The sequence below is a fragment of the Sapajus apella genome, unplaced genomic scaffold, assembly GCF_009761245.1.
Source record: "Sapajus apella isolate SASKATOON/1434 unplaced genomic scaffold, GSC_monkey_1.0 scaffold8, whole genome shotgun sequence".
Classification (NCBI taxonomy): Eukaryota; Metazoa; Chordata; class Mammalia; order Primates; family Cebidae; genus Sapajus; species Sapajus apella.
Genome location: NW_022436948.1, coordinates 12,284,233 through 12,311,656, shown reverse-complemented (window position 1 = coordinate 12,311,656; position 27,424 = coordinate 12,284,233). Strand labels below are relative to the sequence as shown.

Below are 27,424 nucleotides of genomic sequence, written 5' to 3'. Positions count from 1 at the left end.
TTGGGTATAGAGAAGAGGGAATAGGAGGATCTATTCAATCCATACTATACCTTAGATTGGCTTATTTTAGTTCTTCAAAGGCTTTTAGGAAAAGTTAGCTTTAAAGACCAGAAAATATACTTTTAATTGCTGATAGGAACATAATTTATAGCAACAAACAGAAAACAAAACAAAATAGAAAAGTATCACCTAAGAGCTCTCTGAGAAAACCAAACTACTACTACAAGACTTGAGCAGAGTCTTTGGGAAGTACCTGAGGTGCCGGACAATATGCTCCCATTCCCCCTGTGTTAGGGCCGCCATCTCCCTCCAGTAATCGCTTATGGTCCTGTGCTGGGGGCATGGGGGCCACAGTCTTACCATCAGTGAAACATAGACACTATAAAGAAAACAAAATAGTCCACTTATGTTAAATGCCAAAAAGTAAAAAAATAATTTATTAAGGCAAACTCTATGTCCCCTAACTCTTCTTTGAGGAAAAGCTTGCTTTTTTTTTTTTTTAAGAGAAAAATGAACTGAAACATCAATAATCTTAAGCTACATACATCAAGAATCATAACATACTCAACTTCTGAAGGATTTGTGATTTTTGAGATAAGTTAGGGAAAAACCAAGCAATTCTCAAGGTAAGACTTTAACCTTTCCTCCACTTTAAGCTTCCAGGCATTAAAGCTTGATTTAGGCTGGGTGCGGTGGCTCATGCCTGTAATCCCAGCACTTTGGAAGGTCGAGGCAGGCAGATCACAAGGTCAGGAGTTCAAGACCAGCCCGCCCAACATAGTGAAACCCTGTCTCTACCAAAAATACAAAAATTAGCTGGGCATGGTGGGAGGTGCCTGTAATCCCAGCTACCTGGGAGGCTGAGGCAGGAGAATTGCTTGAAGCCAGGAGTTGGAGGCTGCAGTGAGCCGAGATAGCACCACTGTATTCCAGCCTGGGTGACACATCCACTCTGTCTCAAAACAAACAAAAACAAAAAAAGCCGAACTTGATTTAAGGTGACTTTACTTCACTATTTATTATGCAATAAACTTTATGTGAAAGAAAAAGCATGAATGTTTGAATTAATCCAGAACCTCAATAGTGTGTGATGTAAGTTCAAGTGCCCCCACTAATACACTAGGGATGACTAACAGAGGATCATTTTTTTTTTCATTTGTACCCTAATAATAAAAGTATACAGATTCCTTTGTAACTGCTGGGTTTATGTTTTTAGATGAAGCAACCAGAGTATATCAAGTCTTTTCTGGGGTACGTAGATGAGATCACAGCTTTTTCTTTTCTTTTTTTTTTAAATCACTGGCTGAAGGCAAGTAAGATGACACCTTTTATTTTTGAGAGGGAGTCTCACTCTGTCGCCCAGGCTGGAGTGCAGTGGCATGATCTCAGCTCACTGCAACCTCCGCCTCCCGGGTTCAAGCTATTCTCCTGCCTCAGCCTCCCGAGTAGCTGGGATTACAGGCATGAGCCACCATGCCTGGGTAATTTTTGTATTTTTAGTAGAGACAGGGTTTCACCATCTTGGTCAGGCTGGTCTTGAACTCCTGACCTTGTGATCCACCCACTCTGGCCTCCCAAAGTGTTGGGATTACAGGCGTGAGACACCGAGCCCAGTTAGATGACAGCTTCTTATAATGCTATAAACGCCAAAAAGATGAATATACATACAGACACCTCTTCTCCGTCAAGAAGTTCTTCAATGACAATTGTTTCTCCAGCTACCCCAAAGGCCTTCTCCTAATTGTAAGTTAAAAAAAAAAAGGGTTTTGTAAGCTTTTGATATTTACTTAGCTGACTTATAACATTATCCAGCATTTGTATTATGAACCAGTGAGTATTGCAATTTCTCTTTTCTTTCAGAAAGACTCAAAAGGAACATATAAATGTTTCCTATTTTTAATGTGGCAACAGTATAGCTAACACTGGTACAGATGGAATGAACACATCTCTAATATTCTCCTGAGGATTTGGTGATCCAGTTTCAAATAAGGTATGGGAAAAGCAGATTTTTTCATTATCACCACTTAATCCTTACTTCCGATTATAATTACATGTTTTAATAACTATATTAAAGCATGCCTGTGAAAGTAGATTTCTACAAGGACAGAAAACCCACAACAAGGATTGATCATGAAAGACAAAGCAAATTCATTCATTAATTTACTTCTCCTAGACCTGGGACACGAGGGACAAATACTTTTGCCCTCATGGATGGCTTGATTATTTATTTATATATTCTATAGCCTGAGGTTTTTCTATCTTTCAGTGGCAGACAACAAAGGATATTACAATTTACTTCAAAAGAATACCATCATGGTTTAGTTATCAGTGTAAATCCCTAATAACTATTTTATAGAAATGGATTACAATATATGGAATTATAAAAAATAACTTACCCATGTGTCTGCAAAATAGGTTTTCTTTATTGTGAGGAACAATTTTTTTTTTTTTTTTTAGACGGAGTTTTGCTCTTGTTGCCCAGGCCGGAATGCTGTGGTGTGATCTCGGCTCACTGCAACCTCTGCCTCCTGGGTTCAAGTGATTCTCCTGCCTCAGCCTCCTGAGTAGCTGGGATTACAGGCATGCACCAGCACACCCAGCTAATTTTGTATTTTTAGTAGAGACGGGGTTTTACCATGTTGGTCATGCTGGTCTCTAACTCCCGATCTCCAGTGATCTGCCCGCCTTGGCCTCCCAAAATGCTGGGATTACAGGCATGAGCCACGGCACCCAGCAGTGAGGAACATTTTTTAAACTTAAAAAAGGGTATTTATTCAGTATGAATAGAAAAGTAAATTTTTTCAGAAGACTCGGCCTACCTGCATGATCTCCTGTACAGCTTTGCAGGCCTCTTCTTTGGTCTTTGCAACAATCACCCCTTTTCCAGCCGCAAGGCCACTGGCCTTCACAACCAAAGCAGGGAAATCTGCACTATGAAGACAGAGCAATCTTCAATATCCAATAAACCAACACAACTTAAAATTTTAAAATGCTGTGGGATTTTGTAATGACATGCTATAGTAAAAACTGAAGAGCAGAATGAAAAAAATAACTTATCATTTCAACACTATTTTGACATACTTCCCACCAGGATTTTTTCCCCCTATATATTCTTTTATAGTTGCAATCATATAGTACCTATAATTTTGCTTTTTTCATTTATCATGAGATTACATAGGCAATATCTTTGGAAGAATAAACAGATGTATAAAGTAAATATGGTAAAATCTCTAAGATACAAAGTAGCAAACAGTACCCTCATTCAAGTAGAAAACGCGGGTGTATAACAACAGCATAGATCATTTCTGTAAGTACACATTAGAAATTATCAAGTGGGCCTGGGGATCTGGAAGGAGACTTACCCAAAGTAAGTAACAAAACTGTTACTTACCCAAGGCATCTGGCTACTAGGAAATAATAATATTCAGTGTTTAAGAAACCCTGTAGGATGGAGAATGAATAAAAAATGAAACTGACCCAACTGAAAGGAAAACATATCAGGTACCAGAAGTGTCAACAAAAAAAGGGCAAAGGCATGAGTCTACTAACACTCATTAATTGCTCAATGCTTTCCATATAATAAAGAACAAAGGATACTTAATCTTGAAATTTAAAATTGCAATAATGGTGGCAGATGACCAAGTGATGATGCTCACTGTGGCAAATTATTGATCATAAAAAAATCAATATTCTTTATTTCGTAAGATGCCAACGTGTTTGTCAATCTGGCTGTGAGACTTAGTGCTATGGCTCATGCCTGTAATCCCAGCACTTTGGGAGGCAGAGGTAGGTGGATCTCTTGAGCTGAAGAGTTTGAGACCAGCCTGGGCAACATGGTAAAACCCTGTCTCTACAAAAAATACAAAAACTAGCTAGGCATGGTGGTGTGTGCCTGTTGTCCTGGCTACTTGGGAGACTGAGGTGGGAGGATAGCTTGAGTCCAGGAGGCAGAGGTTGCAGTGAGCCAAGATCCCACCACTGCACTTCACCTGGATGACAGAGACAGACCCTGTCTCGGTGGGGGGAACCCCAAAAACCAAAAGAATGGCTGTGAAAAGAGCGCAAACTGCAGAACCAAGTGTATTCTTCCCCGAGGAACCACACAGATTTTATTAAAAATGTCATCTTCCCGCAAGGCCACAAGATCATATAAACTCTATATGCAAAGAATCCCATTTTATTTTAGATCTGGAAAAAGACAACCCACATATTTATTGAGAAATTTTTTTTTTTTTTTTTTTTTGAGATGGAGTCTTGCTCTGTCTCCAGGCTGGAGTGCAGTGGGACGATCTCAGCTCACTGCAATCTCCACCTCCTGGGTTCAAGTCATTCTCCTGCCTCAGCCTCCTGAGTAGCTGGGACTATAGGCGCGCACCACCATGCCCAGATAATTTTTGTGTTTTAGTAGAGACGAGGTTTCACCATATTGGCCAGGATCTCTTGACCTTGTGATCCACCCACCTCAGCCTCCCAAAGTGTTGGGATTACAGGTGTGAGCCATCGCACCTGGCGGAGAACGTTTTTTCTCTAATTATCTTACTATAATCTTGCAACGGCCTAAGGACCTAGCATTGCATTTTTAACATGGAAGTCTCCTATATATACATTTATTTAATTTTTTTGAGACAGGGTCTCACTCTTCACTTAGGCTGCAGTGCAGTGGCAGGATCTTGGCTCAGTGCAGCCTCTCCCTCCTGGGTTCAACTGATCCTCCCACCTTGGTCTTTAGAGTAGCTAGGACTACAGATGCACACCACCATGCCTGGCTATTTTTTTTTTTTTTTTTTGGTATTTTTTGTAGAGACAGGGTTTCACCATGTTACCCAGGGTGGTCTCTAATAATTCAAGCGATTCACCTGCCTTGTCCTCCCAAAGTGCTGGGATTCCAGGTGACTCACCACATCTGGCCATTGACCTGTATATTTAAATACCACAACAAAACAACGGTCCTTCATAGGCAGCCATCTACCTACCTCATAATGAAGCTGCAGGCCTCTTCAGGTTTTGTGAAAGCCTTCCATTGTGCCGTTGGGATTCCATGTCTGTCCATGAAATCTTTGGCAAACCTTTTGCTGGACTCTAACTGAGCCGCTTCTGCTGTTGGTCCAAAGCATCGCACTCCTGCAGACATCAGGTTCCCAACAATCCCTATTGATGAAAACAGTAGTATCAGGTGAACAAAGGTCTCCCCAGGGGCTTTTCAGCTTGAAGATGAATTAGTATCAGACTATATCGATAATTAGACAAGGCCGATGACTGGTGGCAGAAGATAACTAACTTTTTCATGTTGTCTGCTGGATAGAAATAAAATGCTACTAACATGTTATTCAAGTCTATCAAAAGTTGTTACATTTGCATATATAGATTATTAAACAGACACCAGAATAAAGACATACAAAATGTTTTCCATGGCTGCAAATTTGATCTCTAACTCATCATATAACTGATGCTTGGTAAAAAAATAATCTAGACTCTATAAATTTTGAGAGTGAAGGCCTTTTTCCAATGTAATATTACAAATTCTCATTTGTAAAATGAATTGGATTAGATGATCCCTAAGCTCCTTTTGGCATTGAATATACTGTAACAATACATAGAAATGAACTTTACCAGCAGCCAGAGGTGCTTCTGGTCCAACAACTACAAATTCAATTTTCTCATCTTTGCAGAATTGAGCAAGGGCAGTGTGGTCACTGATCGAGACAGCTGTAAACAGAAAAAACAAACACACTACATTTACAATGCTGCTGCAATAAACTAAGTGTCTCACTCAAAACTAAGTACTATACTTCAGTATGCTTGTTATCTGTTGGTTTTCTTACATTGGTAGAAGTGACAGTTTCAACATGTGAAATTCAGAAGAGAGTGCATTAAGCTAACCAACAAAGCAGTTCTCTGTTTTCATTGTAGACAGTTAGATGAAAATACCAATAAACTTCCCAAACAGCCATAAAGTACCATCTGATTCATGATATTGTTCATGTCACTAATATTGATCATATATTAAAACAAAAAACATACCATAAGATATACTCAGAAACTGGTCTTTTAATGTCATTCATTCAATTGTACTGAAAATCCACTATGTGCTAGGTACTGTCCTTAGCACAGGTATTAAGATGTTAACACAAGCCAGGTACTTATACATAGTATGTTTACAATATGCTGTAGGAATGCTGGGTAATAAATATACAAACAAAAAAATAGCAAATAGAAACAAATTAAGTGAATTTGATATAAAGTGAATTGAGAGGCTATTTCTGGTTGAGTCAGGAGGGAGCTCTTTGGGGCAGAATTGTTTAAGCTAAGAACTGAATGATGCTTTCAAGAGGAACCTCTCTTCTCCAACCTAAAAGTCAGGTAAATTTTCTTCTGGGAAGTTCTAAGTAACTAGCAGTAGAATCAACCACATACTGAACATGGTTTGGCTATACAGGCACTCTCCTGCTTCACTGTATCTGGACCACCATTCCGAAATCAGCCCAAGTCTGAAATCACTCTGCCATTGGTACAGGGTGTAAGAAGTGGTATTTGTGATGCACAGTTGTCCCTCCTTATCTTTGGAAGACACATTCTAACACCTCTAGCCGATGCCTGAAACTACAGTGCTGCATCCTATATATATTAGGCTTTTTCCTATACATAAATACCTATGATAAAGTTTAATTTACAAATTAGGCACAGTAAGAGATTATCACTAATACTAAAATAGAACAATTATAACTATATGCCAGCATCAGCTTTGGGGCCATTATTAAGTAACACCACCTAAGCACATGTACTGATAACATGGCTACTAGGTAACAACATAGATATGCTGGACAAAAAGATTCACATTTCAGGTTGGAGAGCACAAAATTTCATCATGCTATGCTAGATTGCCTTGCAATGTAAAATGTATGAGTTGTTTCTGAAATTTTCCATTTAATATTTTTGGATTACAGCTGACTGTGGGTAACTGAAACTGTGGGTAAGCCGGTGACTACTGTATAGGGTCCAGGTCCAGAAAAGGTAGGTTCCTCAATCTGTAGCAACTGCCTGAATGTGATTAGGATGGAGTACCATGCACTTTGGGTTAGTGGCTCCCAATACAACTAGCTGAGCAGGGTCAACTAAATCAGTATATCAGAGGGCAACAAGAGGAAGGGGTCTCTTTAATAGTCTTCACCACTACTTGTAGTGGTCTCATGACAATCTGAAGAGATTTTGATGGACTTGCCTGGATGACCTTAATTGTACAGACTGTCCCAGTCTCTAACAAACAGATATACCTCAACCCCAGAACTAAGATCCAAGAAAAAGAGGTATTTTCTTTTCTTTTTCTTTTCTTTTTTTTTTTTTTTTTTGAGACGGAGTCTTGCTCTGTTGCCAAGCTGGAGTCCAGTGGTGCAATCTCGGCTCACTGCAACCTCAGCCGCCGGCGTTCAAGTGAATCCTCTGCCTCAGACTCTTCAGTAGCTGGGACTATAGGCAGGCGCCACTACACCCGGCTAATTCATTGCATTTTCGTGGAGATGGGATTTCACCATGTTGGCCAGATGGCCTCATCTCCTGACCTCGTGATCCACCCACCTCAGCCTCTCAAAGTGCTGGGATTACAGGCGTGAGCCACTGTGCCCAGCCTAAGGAGGTATTTTCTAATTTGCCTTTTTCTTATTCTTTTTGGTTGTATATAGATGCCATTATCTTCTCCCAGTTTGTGGTTTGTTGGGTCCATGCTCTTCTTTCCATAGATATCACATGCCACATAGGCAACCAGGCACTATGCACACCATGCAAAACAAGACAGACAAGTTCCTTTCCCTCATGGAGCTTACACTGTAGGTTATATTCTAGTGGGGGAAAAGAACATAGGAGAGACACAATAGCAAAGTAAAAATAAACACATTCATGATCATAAACAAATGAAATGCAGATGGACACTTGCTTTTAGTAAGAAACTATAGGAAAGACATAATTAAGGAGGCCAATATATAAGTGGAGTTCTGAATGATGAGGAGACAGTCACGGTAAGGGGTGGGAACAAATACAAAGTCCAAGGCAGCAAGCTTCTGCTTGGGAAATTGGTAGAACAGCATGGATGGGGTATACTGAAAAGAGAGAAAGAGATATATAAGATCAGGATGGAACGGCAGCCAGAAGACAGGCTGCATACTGAGGAGTTTCTGAAGCTGCTGACGAGCTTTATGCAGTATATGAACTGACCATTTTTTCGTTTTTGCCAATTAAGAGACAAGGGTGGAGGCTGGGCACGGTGCCTCATGCCTGTAATTCCAGCACCTGGGGAGGCTGAGGTGGGCAGACCATGTGAGGTCAGAAATTAAGAGACCAGCCTGGCCAACATAAAACCCCATCATGATAAGAAACTTCTGGGGATTAAAAGAACTTGTTCTAACCCAATGCAAAGAAACTAAGAACTTTGAAAAAAGGTTTGACGAAATGTTAACAATAACACAAAATTTAGAGAGGAGGCCGGGCGCGGTGGCTCAAGCCTGTAATCCCAGCACTTTGGGAGGCCGAGGCGGGTGGATCACGAGGTCAAGAGATCGAGACCATCCTGGTCAACATGGTGAAACCCCGTCTCTACTAAAAATACAAAAAATTAGCTGGGCATGGTGGCGTGTGCCTGTAATCCCAGCGACTCAGGAGGCTGGGGCAGGAGAATTGCCTGAACCCGGGAGGCGGAGGTTGCGGTGAGCCGAGATCGCGCCATTGCACTCCAGCCTGGGTAACAAGAGCGAAACTCCGTCTCAAAAAAAAAAAAAAATTTAGAGAGGAATATAAGTGAATTTATGGAGCTGAAAAATACAACACGAGAACTTCGCGAACTATGCACAAGTTTTAACAGCCGAATTGATCAAGCAGAAGAAAAGATATCAGAGGTCGAAGACCAACTTCATGAAATAAAAAGACAAGATTAGAGAAAAAAGGATAAAAAAGAACGAGCAAAGTCTCCAAGAAATATGGGACTATGTGAAAAGACCTAATCTACGTTTGATAGGTTTACCTGAATGTGATGAAGAGAATCAATCCAAGCTGGAAAATACGCTTCAGGATATTATTCAGGAAAACTTTCCTAACTTAGCAAGGCAGGACAATATTCAACTCCAGGTAATGCAGAGACCACCACAAAGATATTCCTCGAGAAGACCAACCTCAAGGCACATAATCGCCAGATTCACCAGGGTTGAAATGAAAGAGAAAATACTGAGGGCAGCCAGAGAGAAAGGTCAGGTTACCCATAAAGGGAAGCCCATCAGACTCATGGCAGATCTCTCAGCAGAAACCCTACAAGACAGAAGAGAGTGGGGGCCAATATTCAACATCCTTAAACAAAAGAACTTTCCTTTTTTTTTTTGAGACAGAGCTTCACTCTTGTTACCCAGGCTGGAGTGCAACGGCGCGATCTCGGCTCACCGCAACCTCCGCCTCCTGGGTTCAAGCAATTCTCCTGCCTCAGCCTCCTGAGTAGCTGGGATTACTGGCACGTGCCACCATGCCCAGCTGATATTTTGTATTTTTAGTAGAGACGGGGTTTCACCATGTTGACCAGGATGGTCTCGATCTCTTGACCTCGTGATCCACCCGCCTCGGCCTCCCAAAGTGCTGGGATTACAGGCTTGAGCCACCGCGCCCGGCCCCAAAAGAACTTTCAACCCAGAATTTTACATCCAGCCAAACTAAGCTTCATAAGCGAAGGAAAAATAAAATCTTTTGTGAACAAGCAAGCACTCAGAGATTTCATCACCACCAGGCCTGCTTTACAAGAGCTTCTGAAAGAACCACGACAAATAGAAAGGAACAACCAGTATGAGCCTTTCTAAAAAATACCAAAAAATAAAGAACATCAACATAATTAAGAAATTGCATCAACTAATGGGCAAAACAGCCAGCTAACATTAAATGACAGTATCAAACACATATATATTGTTATTAATTCTAAATTTAAATCGACTAAATCCCCCAAACCAAAGACACAGACAGGCAAAAAAAGCCAAGACCCATTGGTATGCTACATCCAGATCCATCTCACATGCAAGGATACACAAAGACTCAAAACAAAGGGATGGAGAAAAATTTACCAACCAAATGGAGAGCAAAAATAAATAAATAGAAAGCAGGAGTTGCAATTTTTGCTGACAAAATAGACTTCAAAGCAACAAAGGTCAAAAGGAAGGATATTACATAAAGATAAAAGGATCAACGTAACAAGAGCTAAAGATCCTAAATATATATGCACCCAATACACAAATACCCAGATATATAAGACTTATAAAGAGACTTGGACTCCCACACAATAATAGTGGGAGACTTCAACATCAATATTAGACAGATCAATGAGACAGAAAGTTAACATCTATATTCAGGACTTGAACTCAGATCCGGAGTAAGTAGACTTAATTAACATTCATAGAACTCTCTACTTTAAATACACAAAATATACACTCTTATCAGTACTACATCACACGTATTTACAGGTTTAAATGAAATATTGGTTGGCTGCTTGTTAATTATTTTCTTCCCTCATTTTTTTTTTTTTTTATGTCTCTATTATTAAACACAATTACAGGCATACCCATTTTTAGACTGCATTCTAGCCCGGGCAATAAAGCAACACCCCTGTTCTCTCTCCCTCTTCCTTTTCCTCTTTCTTCCTTTCCTTTATTCTTTTTTTTTTTTTTAATTCTTTTTCTTTCTTTCTCTCTTTCTTCCTCTAAAAAAAACAAAACAAAACAAAAAAACAAAAAAAAATAAAACCCCATCTCTTCTAAAAATACAACAAATTAGCCAGGTGTGGCACCACGTGCCTGTAGTCCCAGATACTTGGGAGGCTGAGACAGAAGAACTGCTTGAACCTGGGAGCCAGAGGTTGCGGTGAGCTGAGATCATGCCACTGTACTTCAGTCTGGGTGACAGAATGAGACTGTCTCAAAAAAAAAAAAAAAAAAAAAAAAAAAAAAAAAAAAAAAAAAAAAAAGAGAGAGAGAGAGAGAGATAAGGGTTGAGATATATTAGAGTTACAACTGTTATAAACTTTGTGTTTTTAGACAAGGTCTCATCTCGTTCTTTTGCCCTGGCTGTAGTATAGTGGCAAGATCAGAGCTCACTACAGCCTTGATCTCCTGGGCGCAAGCAATCCTTCTACCTCAGCATCCCAAGTAGCTGGCACCACAGGTGTGCACAACTATGCCTAGCTAAATTATTGTATTTTTTTTTGTAGAGATTGGGTCTCACTATGTTGCCCAGGCTGGTCTCAAACTCCTAGGGCTCAAGAGATCCTTCTGCCTTGGCTTCCCAAAATGCTGGGGTTATAGGCATGAGCCACTGCACATGGCCAGAAGTTACATTTAATAGCAATGCTAAACTTTTGTTTTACAAAAGGACATATCAAAATGCCTTTAATCTGTATTAGGCACTTACTACTTTTCCAATGGCTGTGTTTCACCAGGTTTAAAACAGTTTAAGATAAGGAAATGCCATATTCTAATCAATAGATTACTTTAAATTTATAACATATGGCAAGCATTCAAATTACCAAATAAATTTGAAGGTCAAGGAAAGCACTTAACTCTGAATAGCAATCTATTTTTATTATCCTAAAGCACAGACATGGTTGACAGTTTACCATTAACAAATAATAACTATTACTCTCTACTTTAAAACATGATTACCGGTATTTGAAATCTTTTCAGAGCAGGCAGTGCCTGCATTTCCTGGAGCAACCAATACGTGTTTGACATGATTAGACTGTGCAAGTTTCCAGGCCAGCGTATGTTCCCTTCCTCCACTGCCAATTACAAGTACTCGGGCTGCCATTGCTCTGTCTGCAAAGCAGAATTCCAAAGGAAAATGAAACCTGTAGAAAGAAAACCACAGTTGATAACTTAGGATGCACATTTTAGAAATCCAGGGCTGGGCATGGTGGCTCACGCCTGTAATTCCAGCACTTTGGAAGGCAGAGGCGGGTGGATCACTTGAGGTTAGGAGTTTGAGACCAGCTTTGGCCAACATGTAGAAACCCTGTCTCTACTAAAATATAAAAATTAGCTGGGCATGGTGGTGGGTGCCTATAATCCCAGCTACTCAGGAGGCTGAGGCAGGAGAATTGCTTGAAGCTGGTAGACAGAGGTCCCAGTGAGCCAGGATCATGCCACTACACTTCAACCTGGGCGACAGAGCAAGACCCTATCTCAAAAAAACAAACAAACAAACAAACAAACAAAAAAAAACACAAAAAAACCCAAATTTGTAAATATAATTTAAATAATCATTTTTATTCATTCAAATGACATTTTTATTCAATATCCATTTTTGAAAAACTGGGATTCATAATTTGAGAAATATGACTGTGGTCACTAGGGTAAGGGAGGTATTTTTTTTTTTTTTTGAGACGGAGTTTCACTCATGTTACCCAGGCTAGAGTGCAATGGCGCGATCTCGGCTCACCGCAACCTCCGCCTCCTGGGTTTAGGCAATTCTCCTGCCCCAGCCTCCTGAGTAGCTGGGATTACAGGCACGCACCACCATGCCCAGCTAATTTTTTGTATTTTTAGTAGAGACAGGGTTTCACCATGTTGACCAGGATGGTCTCGATCTCTTGACCTCGTGATCCACCCGCCTCGGCCTCCCAAAGTGCTGGGATTACAGGCTTGAGCCACCGCGCCCGGCAGGGAGGTATTTTAAAGTGAAGGCAGACTGGCCTAGAGAGCGAGGTTAGAGTCAAACGGTGACTATCGGCTCTTTACCTGATAATCTCCCTTCTCTGGGCTTCACTTTAAAAAGATTTAATAATCACAAAGCCTTAGTTATTAAATGAATTTTGATGTTTTAGACTCAAACTGTATTATAAAATATCCATTTTTAAACCTTGAAATCTTATCAATAATTAGGTTATCATAAATTGAAGGAAATACTGAAAACTGGGGTAAGCAAACATTACCCATAAAGGGCCACATGGGTCCCTCAAAACTACTCAACTCTGCCACTGTATCAGGAAAGCAGCCAAAGGTAATATATAAATAGATCAACATGTCAATGTCCAGAAAAACTTAATTGACCCATAAACAGGCAGTGGGTCAGGTCACTGTTGCCTATCAGTGCTTTAAGTAGTAGGAAGCCATCAAAGGTTTGTAACAATAAGCATGACTCACTTTCAATAAAACTTTATGTTTGGATACTATAAATTGAATTTCATAAAATTTTCACATCATAAAAACCACATTTATTTTCTGTTCTTTTTCTCGACCCAGATGGATTTGGTACGTGGGCCACAGTTTTCCGACTACCTAACTCAAGTAGTGCAATATGCTAGAAAATTGGTAGAGGAGGCAAAAATCAAATTCCAGCTCATTCACTTTAGTTCTGGCACCTGAGACTTAGAAGGATGTCTACAACAGCATTGTAACCTTGGCTATGTTAAGAATTAACTGAAATGACATTTATAAATAAGTACAATCTAGCACTCAGTAGTAAATGTTAACTTGTTATATTTACTTACCACAAGGCAAACTGGTAACAGAAAAAAGAAAATTGAAAGCTTCTGATGATGCTAGGGTTACATATTTTAAGAAAAATCTAAGCTGACAATACACAAAACTAACATTTTTTTTTTTAGCACTTACCCTGGGCAGAGTACTATTTTAAATGCTTGTCATGTATTACCTTACATAATCTTCATAAGAATCCTATGAGGGAGATAATATTACTATCACCAATTTGCAGACAAGACGTGAAGGAAGAGATAGGTTAAATAACTTGCTGGAGGTCACACAGGTAAGAGGAATTGGGGCCTAATGGAAGCAATTATGCTTCAGATTCTCTAACAATTAATTGAAATGAATATCATTAAAAATTTGAGAAAGGAAAAGAAAAAACTCCGCTAAATTACAGTCTCGGAAAGAAAAGCTATTTTAGAGTAATGGAAAAACACATTTTACTTGCCATGTGTATCTGAAATACACGGAATAAGTAGATTTTTTTTTTTTCTTTTTTTGAGACAGAGTCTCGCTCAGTCACCCAGGCTGCAGTGCAATGGCACGATCTCTACTCACTGCAACCTCCGCCTCCCGGGTTCAAGCTATTCTCCTGCCTCAGCCTCCCGAGTAGCTGGGATTACAGGTGTGCGCCGCAATGCCTGGCTGATTTTTGTATTTTTAGTAGAGATGGGGTTTCACTATGTTGGTCAGGATGGTCTCGAACTCCTGACCTCCAATATTCCACCCACCTTAGCCTCCCAAAGTGCTGGGATTACATCACATCCAGCCAGAAATAAACAGATCTTTAAATCTAGAGCAAATATTACATCTTCAGTTTGAATAAAGCATTAGTGTGGGAGAATTCTCCTGTTTACTCTAGCGGATCACTGAAAATAGCATTACCACCCAGTGGTGAGGACGTCTGGGCTCCAGAGTCACAGCACCTTGGCCTGGGTAGAGACCCTGCCCCACGTTAGCAGAGAGACATTGGGGGACTTCACTAACCTTGGGCCTCATTCATCAGAATGGGTAACATAAAGAGAGTATGACAGCTAAGTAAAGCGTATCAGAGAATTTCGAGAATAAAATAGAAACCAATTACAAAAGTTAACCAAGTAATCTACTAGAGACATTGGATGCATAAAAAGAAAACCTGACAAAGTACGGCAATTTAGGGTTATGTCCTAAAAATGCATCAAGACACAAAAAGCCTTCACATCTTAGAAAGCAAGAAAAGTAAAAGAGCAAACAGAAACTTCAGCTAACATTAAGTGAAAAGCACGTGGCCAACCCACACCCACCGCATTTACAAACAAGGCCAAAATTTCTATAAACCGGTTTCTAGGGTTTCACTCAGTTCCCGATCTTAAATCTCCAAACCAAAGCCTAAGCGCGCTCTGTATAAAAGCGGAGGAGGCTCTACGCACCGACACCGGGCAGCCACCAGGCTCCCGCTTGCCCACTCGCCGGAAGTTGGCCCACCGGAACCGGAGCGGCACGAGCGCGGCGCCGCCCCACCCCGCCCCGCCCCGGCCCGCGGCGGCTTTCCCGCCCCATTGGTCCGCGCGGTTTTGGGTCTCCGCGGCGAGAATCGTCTGATTCCCTCCCGCCCTGGGCGAGGTCTGACTGCTCCCCAGCCGACACCAAAGCCCTAACACGTTTATAATGTGACAGCGACATGGGGTGCATTCAGTGTTTCCAGGAACTCCGAGTAGGGGGAGCACCAAAATGCTAAATCCATGCTTAGCCAATTGTGCGCCGCTCACGAGTCAGGGCTGACCAGCTACTGTGGAAAAATCTGGTGACACGTCTGACACCTGATGAGACTAAAATGTACCAGGCTTTGAACGCCTGTCGCTTAGGACATCCGGCCTAATGCTAAAAAAATGAGGCTGGTTATAGGATGCACTAGAAGAGACACAGGGTAACAGCGAGTTCTTCCTCTCACAACCCTGGGGGCGGGGGCTGAATAATTCTTTCCCGGATGCATTTCCCTGTCGAAACGGAACTTGGCGCCACCTGCAAACGCTTGGAAGCCTTGGGTCAAACAGCGCGTTGCCCTTCTTGCTCTCCTTTCTCCTGGCCTTTAATCTCAGGCGCTTACCGAGCCTCTTATGGCTCCCAAACACTGCTGGTGACTGATAACTTGGACACAGCCGCCTCAAGAGAGACGGCTCCTGTAATGGCGCCTGCGTCAGACAGTAACATGGCGGACATAGTCGTGCGCGGCGCAAACGTCAGCACCTCTACCCCAGCCGCTCAGAAACAGCGGAGGAGAGCAGGGCCGTGTTCACTGATTGGTCCATCGGTGGAGCGGGCCGGTCCGAGCGTTCCCTTTGAAGCCAATCAGGAAAGCGAGAAACCGAATTGGCCACTGCGCCTCCTCCCGAGGCATGCTGGGAGGCTGGAGGACTAGCGAGGAGGAGTTGAGAGAACGGAGCGGACGCCATGGCGACCAACATCGAGCAGATTTTTAGGTCTTTCGTGGTCAGTAAATTCCGGGAAATTCAACAGGAGCTTTCCAGGTAAACGCCTCCCAGAATCTTCTGCTCCCAGCGGACCGTTAGGGCCCCACCTAGCCTTCTTTGGCACCTTTCTTCGGAGACGATGTCGTTCCTCGGCTCAGGCCCCGCTAGGGCCCCGCCTGGGCCTGGGATCCATTTTCCGGGCTGCCCCCCCCACCGCTCCCCCTCAGCCGCTCCCTTCCTTCCCCTCCCCGAGGAACTTCGCCTCTGCCGAGGTAACCCCAGACTCCCTGTTTTAGAACTGAGTTAAGATGCTCATCCTTCTCTCCTCTTTGGTTCCCCCCTGCCGTAGGCCTGGTTGTCCACTAGGGACGGGCCTAGTTCCTTCCGCAGCTCCTCCTCCGCTGCCGCGTATCCCCTCCCCCTCTCTGCCTCCGCGGATTTCGCCGGCCGGTGCCTATGACCGGAAAGGGTCTCCAACGGCCGTTTCTTGGGTAATCTTAAATCCGCTTGATTATTGCGAACTTCAGACCGTTTGGGGGTCTGGATCTATTAATTAGATTATTCCGGGTCTAGTGTCCTGTAGTATCTCCCAGACAGCCGTTCTAATGGTTAAATGTTTCAGTTAAAACACCTTAGACTAATATTTGGTACTTTGTTAAAATACTCGAGATGATGGAAAGGGACTTTGAAATGGTAGTGATTAATTACAGAAAAAGAAAGTGGACTCTGTGTATGTCTATTTTTCTGGCCACCCCTTTCCCAAATTACACGCTATTTTTGTCATTGCTGGTAGACTTTACGTAATTTGCGCTTGGCTTCACGAAATTTGTAGGCGAAGAGATTGTTAAATAGTTGTTTACTCAGAAAGGAAAATAGTGTGTCATATTGTGTTGTCTTTCAGTATTTGCTTTGTATAAGATACTCATTTATTTAAAGTTCAAAAGTAGGAAAAAGACCTTGAAACGTAAGTGTTCCGAGTTCAAGTGTTTTTAATTGTGTTTTAAAAGTTGAGAGCAAGAGTAGTACGTGAACTTGAAAATGGGGCGAAAACCAGTTTTAAGTGCCCGTAGTAATACAGGATTATTAGGGCAATGATGTATTGTTGCTAGAATTATCACTTTTGCAGAATGTTGTTTCTTAAGTGGGAATACATCCACTCACGTTGCTTTGTAAATTTCTATGATATTGCTAGTAGTATTTTAGGATGAGAAGAGACCCGAGCTAAGAGAATATAATTTTCCTGACAAATCGCTGGATGCAATAAGTAGTTGTTTGCTTAGTTTAACAAGCTGTGTTTTTATAGCTTTTAAAAGCTAATCTTTCATTTAGAAAATGAGTGTTTTATTGTAGAAAATTTAGAAGACATGAAAAAGAAAAGAAAAAAATGGTTGATACTCTCATGTCATTTTTTTCCCCTTGTGTTGTGTGATAATGTGATTTTCTTGTTTTATATTGATCGTTTTCCCAGCTAATAACGTTGTGAACGAATTTGTCCCTCAGTCTCAGTGGACTTCTTCATGGCTGGATAGAATCCCATTGTAGGAATATACTGTTGCATATTTAGGTGGTTTGAAATTTTCATTGCTTTTCATTGATTGCAGTTAACAATTGACAGCTTTAAGATGAAACCGGTTACTTCCTTGTAGATTAACTTTTAAAATCGTAATTACTTTTTTGATTTTTAAATCTGTGATAATAGTGTACGTTTAAGTGCTTAGAAAAGTTGTAAAATAAAATGCTACAGAAAGGGTATCTAAAAATATTAGATGAAGCTGTTTATTACTAGAGGACTATTCAGCTTCTCTTCAAAGAACACATAATGCATTATCAGTCTGCAAACAAGTTTTTGATTAGTTGCCATTTCAGTGAGCTGTTTTTTTTTTCTCATCTGCTCTTACATAAATTAGAGTAATGAGGCTAACATTTAGATAGTTAAAACAAGTTACTGAGCTTTTGTTATAGATGGTGTGTAAGAATACCGCCTCTGGTTTGAATACCAGCTTCATCTCTTAGTAGCTGTGTGACCTTCAGCTAAGTTTTTTCATTTATAAAAAAAGAGTAATAGTGGTGATCTCAGAGTTTTGTTAGGATTAAATAAGTCAATTAATGTAGAACAGTGTGACACTAGCTAGTAGTCAATAAATGTTAAATATATAATTCATTGTATTAGAAAACCAGATGTTCCTTAATAACATTTAGGTAACTACTGAATTTTTTTGGTTTTTGGTCATTCAGACTTTTATCAGGTAGTGGAGCATAATTGATGTGTTTTCATTTAGCTGAAATTTAAATTAAAATCAAACTGTTGCTGAAATTATTTGATTTTTCAAAATTTTGCACATTGACACAAAAATAGTAAAAATTACTGGGTGAATAACATGTTCTTACCTATTTAAAAATTTCTCTGGCTCTGTGAATGGAAAATGTGTTAAACCATCTATGCTTTTACTGTTGGTATAAATGCCACTTGTTTTATGTCACGTTTTTTTCAACAGGATTCTTGATAATTGTGTAAAAATTATATGTTATTTTCCTTTTTAATCTTAGTGGCATTTCAGTAACAGTGTGATCCTGGATAGAGGTTACGGGTTACCCTTCTTATTCAGAGTGCCTGTGGCTAATTTCTATGTTCCTTGCTACTATTGATGGTGATTGTGATTTATGCACAGGTGTGACTTTAATGTAGCCATGGTTTCTACCATAATGTTAGGCCACATGTTTTTAGATTTGTGACTGGGCTCTTACTAATTTTTCTCTTCTGAGAGAAACATGTGGGTAACCCAAAAGCCTCAAGTTAGATTTCTGAAATTATTTTGTTTAAAAAAAGAGTATGCTTAGAAACCTCTTTAAAGACTTTCTTAATTTTCATAGTTCTGAAAACTTTGTGTAAAAATGAAATGCCCTAAATATAAGTAATCATGTTAAGGAAGCATTATTAGTGGTGAATATTTGAAGTAGGAAAAAGGTAAAATGTGTGACAGTGCAATACCAGATATGATTATTTTGATTAATTGGATTAATTTTTTTATTTATGACAAAATATTAATGAATTTTGATAACTTTTCATGTCCAGCGGAAGGAATGAAGGCCAGCTCAATGGTGAAACAAATACACCCATTGAAGGAAACCAGGCGGGTGACGCAGCTGCCTCTGCCAGGAGTCTACCAAATGAAGAAATAGTGCAAAAGATAGAGGAAGTACTTTCTGGGGTCTTAGATACAGAACTGCGATATAAGCCAGGTAAGTTGGAGATAATTAACTATCAAAACTTTTTTTTTTAAGATTTTTTTGAAATTTGGAGGTTAATAGTATTAGTTTTTGACGGCAGTATTTAAGATGTTTATTAAATTAAAAACTTCAGGCAGGGTACGATGGCTCCTGCCTGTAATCCCATCACTTTGGGAGGCTGAGGTGGGCAAATTGCCTGAGGTCAGGAGTTCGAGACTAGCCTGGTCAACATGTTGAAACCCCATCTCTGCTGAAAATACAAAAATTAGCTGGGCATGGTGGTGGGTGCCTGTAATCCCAGCTACCTGGGAGGCTGAGGCAGGAGAATCTCTTGAACCCAGGAGGCGAAGGTTGCAATGAGCTGAGATTGTGCCATTGCACTCTAGCCTGGGCAACAAAAGTGAAACTCTGTTTAAAAAAAAAAAAAAAAAAAATTTAAAAACTTCAATAAATTAAAAAATGCTTTTGTTTAATTGATTGAATGAAGACTTTCTTGTTTAAATTACCCTTTGGAAATATACTTCCACTGAGACACAAACATCGATGTACTTGTTTGCATAATTTTTGTCTTTGACTTAGTGTCAGTTTATTTGATTCAGCTTCTTAGTATCGGGAATTTGAGTATGGATTTTTATTAAACAGTTGTGTAAAAACATCCATCTCACAAACTCCAGTGGATGGAGAGAGAGAAATCATTGCTTGAATATTTAGCATTTTTGGGATTGATTAAATAATTGATGTTTAGAAGTGGAGGATTTAGCCACAAAAATAAGTCATTACTTTCATTTAGTTCTGGAATCAAGTTTGTAATATAGTTGGTTTGTCCTTCTCTTTTTTTGTGGAGGAGGGAGAGCTTTAGCTGTGTTTAGATTCATGGCTATCACAGACTTTAGCTATGCTTAAATTCATCGCTCTGACAACCCTGATTAAAGTATAACTTAGCTAACATTTTGTATTATGAAACAATAGAAGTGATTAGTTTTGCTTCGGCCTATGTCAAGTGCTGATTTATTTTTCCCGTAGTCTTAATGGCTTAGATTTCTGATGAGTTTTTTTTTTTTTTGGATTCCTAAGGTTTATCTAATTTTATATTGGCATTAGAGTAAATAAATCCTGTCTGGTTGTAAAGTTGAATATCAACTCCTATCTCTTTAGGGTATACAAATTCAAACCTTAAGTTACAAATTAAAGAGTAAGAAATCCTTCTTTAAAATCACTGTTCTGGCTGGGCACGGTGGCTCACGCCTGTGATCCCAGCACTTTGGGAGGCTGAGGCGGGTGGGTCACGAGGTCAAGAGATTGAGACCATTCTGGCCAACATGGTAAAACCCCGTCTCTACTAAAAATACAAAAAATTAGTTGTGCGTGGTGGTGCATGCCTGTAGTCCCAGTTACTCGGGAGGCTGAGGCAGGAGAATTGCTTGAAACTGGAAAACGGAAATTGGCAGTGAGCCCGATTGTGCCACTGCACTCCAGCCTGGTGATAGAGTGAAACTGTCTTTAAAAAAAAAAAAAAAAAAAAAAAATCACTGTTCTTTTCTGAAATAGAAACATTTAAAAAGTTTATTTCTTAGTAGTTTTAGAATAGTATTGGGGAAGAATGTTATTTTTATTAGAATGTAACATAGGTGTGATAAAATAAAATTAGGGTTCTCTCTGAATGCTTTGTATTTGTTGTTCAGATATTTTTGTACTCTGTAGAAGCAATCACTAACCTCTGCCGAAAGCTTATTCTGTGTCAGGCATTGTTTGATGTACTTTGCATGTTTTAACTCACTTTATCCTCTACCTCTAGAAGACACAAGTGCGTCAGTAATTTGGCCAAGGCCATTAACCTCGTAAGTGATGAACTGATTAAGGATTCCAAAGTGACAGTCTGTTCCAGAGTCAGTGCCATGTTGCTTTCTGAACATACAAGGGTTAATAATTGCAAAAATGATTTTATGTGGGTATTTTTAATAGGAACTATAGCAACTAATATGAAATATATTCAGTGATGAAATATATTCAGTGATAAAAGTAGTTTAAAAGTAATTTTGCTATAATTTGAGAGTGGAAGAAATAATTTTAATAGAATTTAGCAAAACATATCTTAATGTAATTCAAAATACATTTTGATGTTAAACTACTAATTTATTTTTAAACTGTGAGTTGTAGAAGTATCAGAAAAGTAGCAGTCTCCAAGTTAACTGGTTTATGAAAAATAGTTCATTTGGTAATGAGTCATGTAACATGAGGTGTTTATACTGTGGGGTTTTTTTTTGTTTTTGAGACAGAGTCTTGCTCTGTCTTCCAGGCTAGAGTGCAGCCTCTACCGCCTGGGTTCAAATGATTATCTTGCCACAGCCTCTTGAATAGCTGGGACTACAGGCGTGTGTCACCATGCCCAGCTAATTTTTGTATTTTTAGTAGAGACGGGGTTTCACCATGCTGACCAGGCTGGTTTTGAACTCCTGACTTCATGATCCACCCGCCTTGGCCTCCCAAAGTGCTGAGATTACAGGCATGAGCCACTACGCCCTGCCAATACTGTGGTGTTTTAACGTGGAATGTAAATATGGCCTTATATGATTTAATCTAACTCTCCTTTGGGAAATATCTGACAAAATTATTTCTATTACTTTCAGACTTGAAAGAGGCCTCCAGGAAAAGTAGATGCGTCTCTGTACAAACAGATCCTACTGATGAAATTCCCACTAAAAAGTCAAAGAAGCATAAAAAGCACAAAAACAAAAAGAAGAAAAAGAAGAAAGAAAAGGAAAAAAAATATAAAAGACAGCCAGAAGAATCTGAGTCAAAGACAAAGTCTCATCATGATGGGAACATAGATTTAGAATCTGATTCCTTTCTCAAGTTTGATTCTGAACCTTCAGCTATGGTGCTGGAGCTTCCTACAAGAGCGTTTGGCCTATCTGAGACCAATGAATCCCCTGCAGTTGTGCTAGAACCTCCTTTAGTATCAATGGAGGCATCAGAGCCACACGTCTTAGAAACTCTGAAGCCAGCTACAAAAACATCAGAACTGTCAGTTGCATCTACATCAGTAATCTCAGAGCAGTCTGTGGCAGTAACGCCAGAACCAGCCATGACAAAGATTCTGGATTCCTTTGCAACAGCACCAGTGCCTACTACAACAGTGGTGTCGAAGTCATCTGAGCCAGTCGTAACAATGTCAGTGGAGTATCAGATGAAGTCTGTGCTGAAATCTGTGGAGAGCACGTCTCTAGAGCCATCAAAGATCATGTTGGTAGAGCCCCCAATAGCAAAAGTGTTAGAGCCTTCAGAAACCCTTGTGGTATCATCAGAGACACCTACTGAGGTGTACCCTGAGCCAAGCACATCAACAACAATGGATTTTCCAGAGTCATCTGCAATTGAAGCGCTAAGATTGCCAGAGCAGCCTGTAGACGTACCATCGGAGATTGCAGATTCATCCATGACAAGACCGCAGGAGTTGCCGGAGCTGCCTAAGACCACAGCGTTGGAGCTGCAGGAGTCGTCGGTGGCCTCAGCGATGGAGTTGCCGGGGCCACCTGCGACCTCCATGCTGGAGTTGCAGGGGCCCCCTGTGACTCCAGTGCTGGAGTTACCTGGGCCCTCTGCTACCCCAGTGCCAGAGTTGCCAGGGCCCCTTTCTACCCCAGTGCCTGAGTTGCCAGGGCCCCCTGCGACAGCAGTGCCTGAGTTGCCAGGGCCCTCTGTGACACCAGTGCCACAGTTGTCGCAGGAATTGCCAGGGCTTCCAGCACCATCCATGGGGTTGGAGCCACCACAGGAGGTATCAGAGCCACCTGTGATGGCGCAGGAGTTGCCAGGGCTGCCTTTGGTGACAGCAGCAGTAGAGTTGCCAGAGCAGCCTGCGGTAACAGTAGCAATGGAGTTGACCGAACAACCTGTGATGACGACAGAGTTGGAGCGGCCCGTGGGGATGACAACGGTGGAACATCCTGGGCATCCTGAGGTGACAACGGCAACAGGGTTGCTGGGGCAGCCTGAGGCAACGATGGTGCTGGAGTTGCCAGGACAGCCAGTGGCAACAGCAGCGCTGGAGTTGCCGGGGCAGCCTTCGGTGACTGGGGTGCCAGAGTTGCCAGGGCTGCCTTCGGCAACTAGGGCACTGGAGTTGTCGGGGCAGCCCGTGGCAACTGGGGCACTAGAGTTGCCTGGGCCGCTCATGGCAGCTGGGGCACTGGAGTTCTCGGGGCAGTCTGGGGCAGCTGGAGCACTGGAGCTTTTGGGGCAGCCTCTGGCAACAGGGGTGCTGGAGTTGCCAGGGCAGCCTGGGGCGCCAGAGTTGCCAGGGCAGCCTGTGGCAACTGTGGCGCTGGAGATCTCTGTTCAGTCTGTGGTGACAACATCGGAGCTGTCAACGATGACCGTGTCGCAGTCCCTGGAGGTGCCCTCGACGACAGCGCTGGAATCCTATAATACGGTAGCACAGGAGCTGCCTACTACATTAGTGGGGGAGACTTCCGTAACAGTAGGAGTGGATCCCTTGATGGCCCCAGAATCCCATATATTAGCTTCTAACACCATGGAGACCCATATATTAGCATCCAACACCATGGATTCCCAAATGCTAGCGTCCAACACCATGGACTCCCAGATGCTAGCATCCAACACCATGGACTCCCAGATGTTAGCATCTAGCACCATGGACTCCCAGATGTTAGCCAGTAGTACCATGGACTCCCAGATGTTAGCAACTAGCTCCATGGACTCCCAGATGTTAGCAACTAGCACTATGGACTCCCAGATGTTAGCAACCAGCTCCATGGACTCCCAGATGTTAGCAACCAGCTCCATGGACTCCCAGATGTTAGCAACCAGCTCCATGGACTCCCAGATGTTAGCAACCAGCACCATGGACTCCCAGATGTTAGCAACCAGCTCTATGGATTCCCAGATGTTAGCATCTGGCACTATGGACTCTCAAATGTTAGCTTCTGGCACCATGGATGCTCAGATGTTAGCGTCTGGTACCATGGATGCCCAGATGTTAGCGTCTAGTACCCAAGATTCTGCTATGTTGGGTTCAAAATCTCCTGATCCCTATAGGTTAGCTCAGGATCCTTATAGGTTAGCTCAGGATCCCTATAGGTTGGGCCATGACCCCTATAGATTAGGTCATGATGCTTACAGGTTAGGACAGGACCCTTATAGATTAGGCCATGATCCCTACAGACTAACTCCTGATCCCTACAGAATGTCACCTAGACCCTATAGGGTAGCACCCAGGTCCTATAGAATAGCACCCAGGCCATATAGGTTAGCACCTAGACCCCTGATGTTAGCATCTAGACGTTCTATGATGATGTCCTATGCTGCAGAACGTTCCATGATGTCATCTTACGAACGCTCTATGATGTCTTACGAGCGGTCTATGATGTCCCCTATGGCTGAGCGCTCTATGATGTCAGCCTATGAGCGCTCTATGATGTCAGCCTATGAGCGCTCTATGATGTCCCCTATGGCTGAGCGCTCTATGATGTCTGCTTATGAACGCTCTATGATGTCAGCTTATGAGCGCTCCATGATGTCCCCAATGGCTGATCGATCTATGATGTCAATGGGTGCCGACCGGTCTATGATGTCGTCATACTCTGCTGCTGACCGGTCTATGATGTCGTCGTACTCTGCAGCTGACCGATCTATGATGTCATCTTATACTGCTGATCGTTCAATGATGTCTATGGCTGCTGATTCTTACACTGATTCTTACACTGACACATATACAGAGGCATATATGGTGCCACCTTTGCCTCCTGAAGAGCCCCCAACAATGCCACCGTTGCCACCTGAGGAGCCACCAATGACACCACCATTGCCTCCTGAGGAACCACCAGAGGGTCCAGCATTGCCCACTGAGCAGTCAGCATTAACAGCTGAAAATACTTGGGCTACAGGGGTGCCATCATTACCTTCTGAAGAGTCTGTATCACATCCTGAGCCTCCTGTGAGTCAAAGTGAGATTTCAGAGCCTACAGCGGTGCCTACTGATTATTCAGTGTCAGCATCAGATCCCTCAGTGTTAGTATCAGAGGCTGCTGTGACTGTTCCAGAACCACCGCCAGAGCCAGAATCTTCAATTACATCAACACCTGTAGAGTCTGCAGTAGTAGAAGAAGAACATGAAGTTGTTCCAGAGAGACCAGTGACTTGTATGGTATCCAAAACTTCCACAATGTCAGCTGAACCAACTGTGTTAACATCAGAGCCTCCTGTTATGTCAGAGACAGCAGAAACATTTGATTCTATGAGAACTTCAGGACATGTTGCCTCAGAGGTATCTACATCCTTGTTGGAGCCAGCAGTAACTACTACAGAGCTGGCAGAGAGCATTCTGGAGCCGCCAGCCATGGCTGTCCCAGAGTCTTCAGCTGTGACTGTCCTGGAGTCTTCAGCTGTGACTCTCCTGGAGTCTTCGACTGTGACTGTCCTGGAGTCTTCGACTGTGACCGTCCTGGAGCCTTCGGTTGTGACTGTCCCGGAGCCTCCTGTTGTGGCTGAGCCAGAATATATTACCATTCCTGTGCCAGTTGTTTCTACCCTGGAGCCTACTGTGCCTGTCCTGGAACCAATGGTGTCAGTCCTTCAGCCTGCTATGATTGTTTCAGAACCATCTGTTTCTGTCCAGGAATCTACTGTGACAGTTTCAGAGCCTGCTGTCACTATCTCAGAGCAGACTCAAGTAATACCGACTGAAGTGGCTATAGAGTCTACACCAATTATACTGGAGTCTAGTATCATGTCATCACATGTTATGAAAGGAATGAATCTACCCTCTGGTGATCAAAATCTTGTTCCAGAGGTGGGCATGCAGGAGATTCCATTGCATTCAGGTGAAGAGCCACATGCTGAGGAACTCCTGAAAAGTGACTCTTATGAAAGTGAACATGGTATAAGTATAGACCTTAATATAAATAATCATTTAATTGCTAAAGAGATGGAACATGATAAAGTGTGTGCTGCTAGCACTAGTCCTGCTGGGGAAATTGGTGAAGAGAAAATTTTGCCCACCTGTGAGACTAAACAGTGCACAGTATTGGATACCTACCCTGGTGTTAGTGAAGCTGATGCAGGAGAAACTTCATCCTCTACTGATCCTCTTGCTCTGGAACCTGACGCAACAGGAGCTACTAAGGGTATTGAATTTATCACAGCATCTACTCTCAGTTCAGTTAGTAAATATGATGTTGAAGTATCTTTAACTACTCAAGATACTGAACATGACATGGTAATTTCCACCAGTCCTAGTGGTGGTAGTGAAGCTGATATTGAAGGGCCTTTGCCTGCTAAAGATATTCATCTTGATTTACCATCTAATAATAGCATTGTTAGTAAGGATACAGAAGAATCATTACCTGTAAAAGAGAGTGACCAGACATTAGCAGCTCTCCTCAGCCCTAAAGAAAGTATTGGAGGAGAAAAAGAAGTACCTCTCCCTCCTAAAGAGACAGTGTCTGATTCAGGATTTTCTGCCAATATTGAAGATATTAATGAAGCAGATTTAGTGAGACCATTACTTCCTAAGGACATGGAACGTCTTACAAGCCTTAGAGCTGGCATTGAAGGACCTTTACTTGCAAGTGAGGTTGGACGTGACAAATCTGCTGCCAGTCCAGTTGTAATTAGTATGCCAGAAAGAGCTTCTGAGTCGTCTTCAGAGGAAAAAGATGATTATGAAATTTTTGTAAAAGTTAAGGACACTCATGAAAAAAGCAAGAAAAATAAGAACCGTGACAAGGGTGAGAAGGAGAAGAAAAGAGACTCTTCATTAAGATCTCGAAGTAAGCGTTCCAAGTCTTCTGAACACAAATCACGCAAGCGTACCAGTGAATCTCGTTCTAGAGCAAGGAAGAGATCATCTAAGTCCAAGTCTCATCGTTCTCAAACACGTTCACGGTCACGTTCTAGACGTAGAAGGAGGAGCAGTAGATCAAGATCAAAGTCTAGAGGAAGACGATCTGCATCAAAGGAGAAACGCAAAAGATCCCCAAAGCACAGATCCAGGTCTAAGGAAAGAAAAAGAAAAAGATCAAGTTCCAGGGATAACCGAAAGACAGTCAGGGCTCGAAGTCGAACCCCAAGTCGTCGGAGTCGGAGTCATACTCCAAGTCGTCGAAGAAGGTCTAGATCTGTGGGTAGAAGAAGGAGCTTTAGCATTTCCCCCAGCCGCCGGAGCCGCACCCCCAGCCGCCGGAGTCGCACCCCCAGCCGCAGGAGCCGCACCCCCAGCCGCAGGAGCCGCAC

General features: G+C 42.0%; 2 protein-coding genes across 5 annotated transcripts in view; one reads left to right on the top strand and one right to left on the bottom strand.

Annotated features, from left to right (window-relative positions):
• The window catches only part of GART (phosphoribosylglycinamide formyltransferase, phosphoribosylglycinamide synthetase, phosphoribosylaminoimidazole synthetase), a 41,765-nt gene extending 26,047 nt beyond the window's left edge, over nucleotides 1-15,718 (bottom strand). Inside the window, exons 1-7 of one of the 4 annotated variants that reach the window (XM_032276611.1) lie at nucleotides 15,495-15,718; nucleotides 11,673-11,857; nucleotides 5,611-5,706; nucleotides 4,974-5,148; nucleotides 2,820-2,931; nucleotides 1,669-1,737; nucleotides 254-379 (exon numbers count right to left, since the gene is read on the bottom strand). In XM_032276611.1, the coding sequence (XP_032132502.1) occupies nucleotides 254-379; nucleotides 1,669-1,737; nucleotides 2,820-2,931; nucleotides 4,974-5,148; nucleotides 5,611-5,706; nucleotides 11,673-11,817 (723 nt within the window). In that variant the 5' untranslated portion in view covers nucleotides 11,818-11,857; nucleotides 15,495-15,718. The other 3 variants (XM_032276610.1, XM_032276612.1, XM_032276613.1) reach the window with 3 other exon arrangements.
• A 148-nt stretch (nucleotides 15,719-15,866) lies between these two features.
• The window catches only part of SON (SON DNA and RNA binding protein), a 34,234-nt gene continuing 22,676 nt past the window's right edge, over nucleotides 15,867-27,424 (top strand). Inside the window, 3 exon segments of the mRNA XM_032276599.1 lie at nucleotides 15,867-16,000; nucleotides 19,017-19,183; nucleotides 21,799-27,424. The exon segment at nucleotides 21,799-27,424 is cut by the window's right edge and continues 4 nt beyond it. Of these exon segments, the coding sequence (XP_032132490.1) occupies nucleotides 15,924-16,000; nucleotides 19,017-19,183; nucleotides 21,799-27,424 (5,870 nt within the window). The 5' untranslated portion in view covers nucleotides 15,867-15,923.